The sequence below is a fragment of the Parathielavia appendiculata genome, assembly GCF_033297405.1.
Source record: "Parathielavia appendiculata strain CBS 731.68 unplaced genomic scaffold N657scaffold_5, whole genome shotgun sequence".
Classification (NCBI taxonomy): domain Eukaryota; kingdom Fungi; phylum Ascomycota; class Sordariomycetes; order Sordariales; family Chaetomiaceae; genus Parathielavia; species Parathielavia appendiculata.
In genome coordinates, this window is record NW_026944224.1 from 902559 (window position 1) to 909209 (window position 6651).

At 54.7% G+C, this 6651-nt stretch overlaps 3 protein-coding genes across 3 annotated transcripts; all 3 read left to right on the plus strand.

Annotated features, from left to right (window-relative positions):
* Nucleotides 1-295: 295 nt before the first annotated feature.
* On the plus strand, nucleotides 296-727 carry N657DRAFT_571599 (uncharacterized protein; the record flags this gene model as incomplete). The annotated part of the gene is made up of 1 exon (XM_062788817.1): nucleotides 296-727. A coding segment is annotated over one exon (432 nt), but the record flags the coding sequence as incomplete, so codon positions are not given.
* Nucleotides 728-857: 130 nt separating this feature from the next.
* N657DRAFT_644609 (uncharacterized protein) lies at nucleotides 858-1149 on the plus strand. Its single transcript, XM_062792791.1, has one exon. The coding sequence runs from the start codon at nucleotides 897-899 to the stop codon at nucleotides 1047-1049; it is 153 nt and encodes a 50-aa protein (XP_062648159.1). The 5' UTR covers nucleotides 858-896; the 3' UTR covers nucleotides 1050-1149.
* A 2189-nt stretch (nucleotides 1150-3338) lies between these two features.
* Nucleotides 3339-3716, plus strand: N657DRAFT_644612 (uncharacterized protein; the record flags this gene model as incomplete). The annotated part of the gene is made up of 3 exons (XM_062792792.1): nucleotides 3339-3426; nucleotides 3458-3622; nucleotides 3685-3716. Coding segments are annotated over 3 exons (285 nt in total), but the record flags the coding sequence as incomplete, so codon positions are not given.
* Nucleotides 3717-6651: the final 2935 nt, after the last annotated feature.

The window sequence follows — 6651 nt, forward strand, 5'->3', positions numbered from 1 at the left end:
GTGATTGCAACAAGCTCATCCGTGAAGAAAGGCATTGTCGGTGTTGGTGGCATCGCACGAGACACCCTCTTCAACAGGACCAGCGAGCCCGTGACAAGATTTGCTGTAACCCTTGGCACGAGGGAGGAACAGAACCCATACACAGCAGAACTAGCAGCCATCGCAATACGCAGCTTCGGCCAGGAGAGGTGATTTTGTTCTTCGAACGAGAGGAGGGAGAGACGTGGATCTTGGATACCGAGGCCAGTGAGTTTTTACCACCGTCGGATTGTTATGGCTAGAGAATGCTGATGGCGGGATAGACACCATCCGGCGACACGATAATAGCGCACTCGTCGTAGACCACATCCGCCAGGAATACCCCGACTATGTGCCGGAGTTCCCCGAGGAGACGAACCATTACCGAAACCGGGTCGCGCTGCATGCACCCACGGTCCTGGCGGACTATGTTGAGGACTTGCGACGTCTGGTGTTCATACCCACTGGAGGTCTTGGCCCCCGCGAAGCAACCATTGTATCGACGGATTGGGGGCCAGGCATGGCCGAAGTGAGGGAAGCTTTACTGCAGCAGTACGGCTGGCCTGAAGCGTTCCGCGCCGAGGAGTGGAGGCGGGATGGACGCACCATCTACGAGGCAGCGAGGCAAAGAGTCAGCTGGGGCCCGGGAGGTTTTCGACTGCCGATGAATGAGATGCGTGTTCCCGAGCTGCATCCCGATCTTAGGTAGAGAGGACAACCTCGGAAGAAGTTGTTACGTGCCAGAAGTGCCCGTGCAGCCCGCAGCGCAGCAGGCATTCACTCCACTCACGCTACACCCTACTTCCAGGTTTCCCACATCGCATTGGATAAACCCCCACTTTCCCGCGGACTGTTGGAAAGGAGCTTTCTTCGCCGGCATGAGAGCGACAGTGGTTAAGACTGAGCAGGGCAACCGCATCACAAAAGCGGTCATTGAACGCCGATTGAAGACTGGAAACAAAATTCATCGCAGAGAACTGCCCGAGCCCGCCAAACAGGCATCAAGAGCTCGAAGACCATCCACTTGGTGAGATATTCAAGAAAGCTGAACATGACCACTTACAAGAGCACGCAAAAATGCGCTCGTGGACTGAGATTCAGACACGTGATCCACGCGCACGAGGGTACAAGGTGCTCAACTGCCGATGGGTATACGTCTACAAATTTGACAAGCATGGCAGATTCATCAAGGCGAAGGCGCGCCTAGTCGTTAGAGGCGACCAACAACTTCGAAACGGAGACTAGAATACTTACGCCGCGACGCTTGCGGGGAGATCGTTCAGAGCCATCATGGCAATCGCCGCACGTTTCGACCTCGAGCTCTTGCAATTCGACGCCGTCAATGCCTTCGTGAACGCCGACCTCGACGAAGACGTCTTCATGCGTATGCCACCAGGACACAGGCGCGCAGGGGTGGATACGGAAACTCAACAAGCGCTCTACGGACTCCGCCGGTCGCCACTTCTCTGGCAACGAGAACTCACACAGGCGCTTAGAGCGCTAGGGTACACTCCTGTGCCTCACGAACCCTGCGCTTACAGAAGGAACGGCGTGATCACCTTCTTCTACGTCGACGACATCGTCATCACGTTCAACAACGCCAAACGCAAAGAAGCACTCGGCACCGTTGAACAGCTGCGGAATCGCTACCAGCTCACTGGGGGAGATGAACTGCATTGGTCCTAGGCATCGAAATCATCAGAGACCGCAAGAAGCGCTTGATCTGGCTTTCGCAGTCCTCAAACATCGAGAAAATTGCCGCATTGGCACAATCAAAACCACTTGCGCGCTCTCCAATGACGAAGGAGGAACTCTTGCCATTTGAAGGGATCGCCACCACGCGGGAAATCACAGTCCACCTTCGGAAGATTGGCTCCCTACTCTACGCGGCTGTCATTACACGCCCTGACATCGCATTTGCCACTTCACGGCTCGCTCGATTCACGACGAACCCAGGACCAGAGCACCAGAAAGCTGCGGACCGAGTACTCTGGTACTTAGGACAAACCAGCACCCTTGCTCTGCAGTTGGGAGGTGCGGATGATCTGCGCATCGCCAGTGATGCGTCACACGCCGACAACACGTTGGACCGCAAAAGCAGCCAGGGATTTGCCATCAAGTTCTTCGGCGGTTTGATCGCATGGCGCGCCAACAAGCAAGACACGGTCACGACTTCCACTACAGAAACCGAGCTCCTAGCGCTCTCGCAAGCAGCCAAGGAAGGCCTCTACATCAACCGCATGATCCGAGAGCTAGGCATCAAACTCGACACGCCGCGTATCACTATCGAATGTGACAACAAGCAAACGATCCGCCTTGTGACGGAAGAGCTCGCCAAGCTGAAGACGAGCTTACGGCATGTGGACATCCACAACCACTGACTGCGCCAGGAATATGCGCGTGGGAAGATTGATGTGACGTACACGGAGAGCGCCAAAATGATGGCTGATGGCCTCACGAAGGCGCTCGTGCAAGGAACGTTTGAGAACTTCAGAGAGCAGATGGGACTTGTGGACGTCCGTGAACAGCTACGGAGCGCAGGAGGAAGGAGGACAGTGCTACTTGACGCTATTCAAAAAGGATGGAAAAGCCAGCCTCGCCCTCGGGGGCTCAACTGGGGGGGTGTGTTGGAAGTGATGGCACTTGAAAATCGGGAACTGGGCTGCCGGTGTCGTACCCTGGTCAGGGGTAATACAGAGCTGTTACATAGGGTCTGCAAGGTACCCAGATAACTTGAGGAGACGAAGAAAAACTCAATCGACAGATTCTGGGCTGGTCCTAAGCACTCGAAGAAGTTCAAACGGCTCCCATAAAGTGTGTCAACGTGGAATTGTGGCTGTTGGCTTTCCAACAGCAATATACTGCCTGAGGCCGTTACAAAGTTGACCATATACGTGTGTAGAAAGATCTAGACTGGTGCCTGAACCCTTGGGGCCGATGGGTCCTTAAGCAAAGTCCACCTAGAACCGGCAAGGGTCGATATCACGACAGCTTCACTCAGTTAGCACCAGTTTCAGGCTCAATGAAGGGCAGGGTTCTGCATCTATCCACTTCTACCCACGCGACCCTGAAAGTAGATAGAATAGATGGATTAGTCAGCTGGACTGAGATAGAGTTGATAGAATAGAGAGCTATTCTATCAACGTAGATACCATTCACGTAGATTGTTCATGCTTAGCGGATGAAAGATGTTCCGATAACAGGACGCTCACGACTGCTGAACACTTCTACCTAGCCACAAGCCGGTCACCTCATGCTATGCCACCTTCAATTTGAAGCAATATCTCATCCTCAAGCGCCTTAATGCCTGCCTCTCGGAGGGCGATTCCGTCATAATCATCCGTCAATCCGGCTTTCACCCACGATCTAATCGTCTGGGCGGCAGAGATCACGTCAGTCCTGAGCCGCGTCCGTCGTGTCGTTACCATGCAGCCAGCAGCGGAAAATATTCTCTCATACTCGGCTGCCATCGGCGGGACGTTGAGCACGTCAAAAGCCATCTTTGCCAATCGGGGATATTCGAATCGGCGGTCCACCCAGTACTTGATGGGGTCGGCCTTTGGGTCAAGGTATCTGCCCTGGATTGAGAGAAACCAACGATCTAGTTCATCCACCGTTTGTGAAGACGACGGCCTACTGCTAATCGTGCTGAGGTTGCATTTTCAGGGGATGGCTCGCTCGTCCTCATCAAGATCCGAGTGATCCATATCTTGGGAGGTCGGAGATGACACGCTCCATCGAGGATCGGAGTCTCGATTTCGATATTGCTGTTCCCAGAGACCACGTACCATCTTCTCTGCCTCAGCTGCCCACTCACGCCCTCTCTTCTTAGCGGCCATGGCCCGATCAGTGAGAGGCCTTGTTCTGGATGGTCCTGGAGGGCCCGGGTGAGATACTGAAGACCGAATCCGGGATGGTGGCTGGGGCAGCCTCGAGAAGGCTGTGCGAGGTACTCTGTTAAAGTGCCCAGATATTAGTACTCACTTGGCAATCGCAATCTACCCACTTTGAATCTACGTAGATGAGGTTTGGGTAGAGTGGATAGAAGCTTGGCAACAGGCAGCATAGAGTGGATTGAAAGCACTGCTTTCTATCCACTAGTAGATTCGAAATCTACTTAGGTAGATAAATGCTGAACCCTGGACGCCTTAGGGCGCTGGCGAGCACGAGCGTCCAGGGAAGATAGCCAGTATATAGTCACTCGTTCAGGAGGGCTCTGGAGTCCTCCAGTAAGCAATACAAGCAGTTAGCACACCTACTGTTGAGACATTTGCTTGTGCACTTGTTGTGAACCTTTTGGTTCCACCGAACCTCACCCCGTTGTCAATTATAACCTTCAGGAGTCCCTTTCAGAAGTTGGGGCTTTCAGATTCGTCACACTGCGTTCTCCAAGTGTTCAACGTCCTATCTTCAGCAGCTAAAGCGGGATCTGCTGGTTGAGGCTGTGTAGTGTTAGTGACTATATACTGGCTATCTTCCCTGGACGCTCGTGCTCGCCAGCGCCCTTAGGCGTCCATGGTCGCCAGTGCTCGCCAGCGTCCCTGAACGTCCGTGTGGTCGTTCTTGGTGTTGGAAAGCCAACAGCCACGATTCCACGGTGATCACACAGATGATGGGAGCTTACAACTGTGGGTTTGAGATACTCGGAGCATCCCAGATGTTCTTGATTGAAGGTTGTTCTTCTCTCACGTCTCCAGCGAAGGGGGAATCGCCCTGACCTCGTTGCCCAGCGCCTGGGTTACCCCTCACGTTGCCTGACGCTCAGTTGGGCAGCCATGCATCCAACAGCAGGGCACTTGCAGCTGAGCGTCCGAAGTTCCAGTGCCACGACTTTCCAACAAGTCTATACATCTACACAACTCGGCTACGAAGTCTCCCATACTTGTCGGGCGCCACCATATTCTCGTAACGCTTTTCTGTTCCGCTCCACCATCCATCTCACAAGCAATTCTGGGCCTTTAATGCAGCTTCCTTTCCTATTGAGACAGATTCCTTTTACTCCCACTCTTCCTCGCTGGCAGCGTCAATCACTTGCCTACCACAGGCAGGTCCAGGCCACCATCATCCAGCAGTCACAATCCCACTCTTTGATGGAACTGCTGTAGCACCTCCGGACATTTCTCGAAATGCGCAACAGGCTCCCAGCTATTAAGCTCATGCCCATATCCTGCCCACTTGACCAGGTACTCCCACCGCCCTTTCCGCCGTCGCCGGTCCAGAACGTCCTCAACTTGAAAATAGTCGCCGTTTTGAACCTCCTGAACAGTGGAAGTCACTCTTGAAGGGCGAGCGCGCGCCGTCGAAGAAGCCTGCTCTGCTGTTGGTTTGCGCCGCTGAGTTTCCGGTGTGTAGTGATCTCGTCCATGAATCGTACAAGGGTTCCACGTGAACTGCATCTGAAAAGTCGCTACCCCGTCCACCAAAACGCGCTTGAGGACCGCGTCAAGTGGCCATTCCTCAAAGCTTGTGGAAGCGACCTCGACTGTCTCCTCTTCCAAAACGGACCCCGCTGAAGATCGCGGCTTGGAAATGCTGCGCTGACTTTGGCGGCACTTTAAGCCTTGAATTGTTGGTGGTCTTTGAGCCTGTAGTGAAGGGGAGTCGGTGCGACGCAGACGTGTCTGCCGCTTGGGCACTGTTCTGCGGATTGTAGGGGCCGAAGTGTTTACCCTGCGACGCTTCCCTCGTGGCGGCTGGACGACATCCTTATCCTTGACCTGCTTGGCGTTACTTCCCACAATGGGAGAGCAGTCCTCCATGTCGTCGATATCGCAACGTCGACGACAAACGATGTGCTGAATATTGGCCTGGTTTTGGCTGGCGGATGGCTGTATGGACGGCGCGGTATTGGCCAGCTCACCTTCGTTGCCGCTCTCATCGCCCGACACACTTGGCATGCCTACCAGACTCTCCTGCGCGTGCGGCGGCACGACAGAACTCTCTTCATCCTGCTTTCCTCCGTCGTCCGGAACCTGAGGATGGCGGTGTTCTGGGTCGCTTGTCCGAACGCTGTCGCCGCAGTGATGGTGCTGTGAGAGGCAGCGGCTATCGAACACCTGCTGTAGCTCACCACCATGACTGAAGGCGGCCCGGCGTGGACCCTGGGGCCGACAATGAGGATTCAAGATAGACTGCGACTGATCGGCTTCTGCATCGTTGTATCCGCTCTTGGCGGCACGTCTGGCTTGCAACCTCCGCTGGAGCGCCTGGTGTGAAAATGGGGACCGCCTTTCCCACAACTCGTTCTCAAGGCATATGGAACCGTCGTGATTCGACGTCGTTCCGCATGACTCTTCGGACGGCCGAGGACCGTGCTGCATTCCATGACCATAGCATGTGGCCCCGCGTTCGGCGAGGGAAGCAGCTTCCGTCTATGGAACAGTGGTATCGCGTGAAGTGTTGTCGGGAGTGGATGCCTGTCCTGGCTCAAACGCAGCACAGCTAGCCGGAACGAATTGGGTCTGCGTCGCGTATACAATCTCAGGAGAGCCAGTCAATGGCTCCAGAGAAGGTCCTCGGCTATCCATCCGTTGCTGCTGGTTTGCAAACTCGTCGTCTGGGCCAGGCCCAATGGTGACTGAATGCTCCGGCGCGTCGCTCTCATCGGAAGCAGCGTCAACCCTTCTGCCTGCT

What these genes read in the sequence shown, in the direction of transcription:
- N657DRAFT_644609 (XM_062792791.1), top strand. Translation starts at nt 897, where the DNA reads ATGAGAGCGACAGTGGTTAAGACTGAGCAGGGCAACCGCATCACAAAA.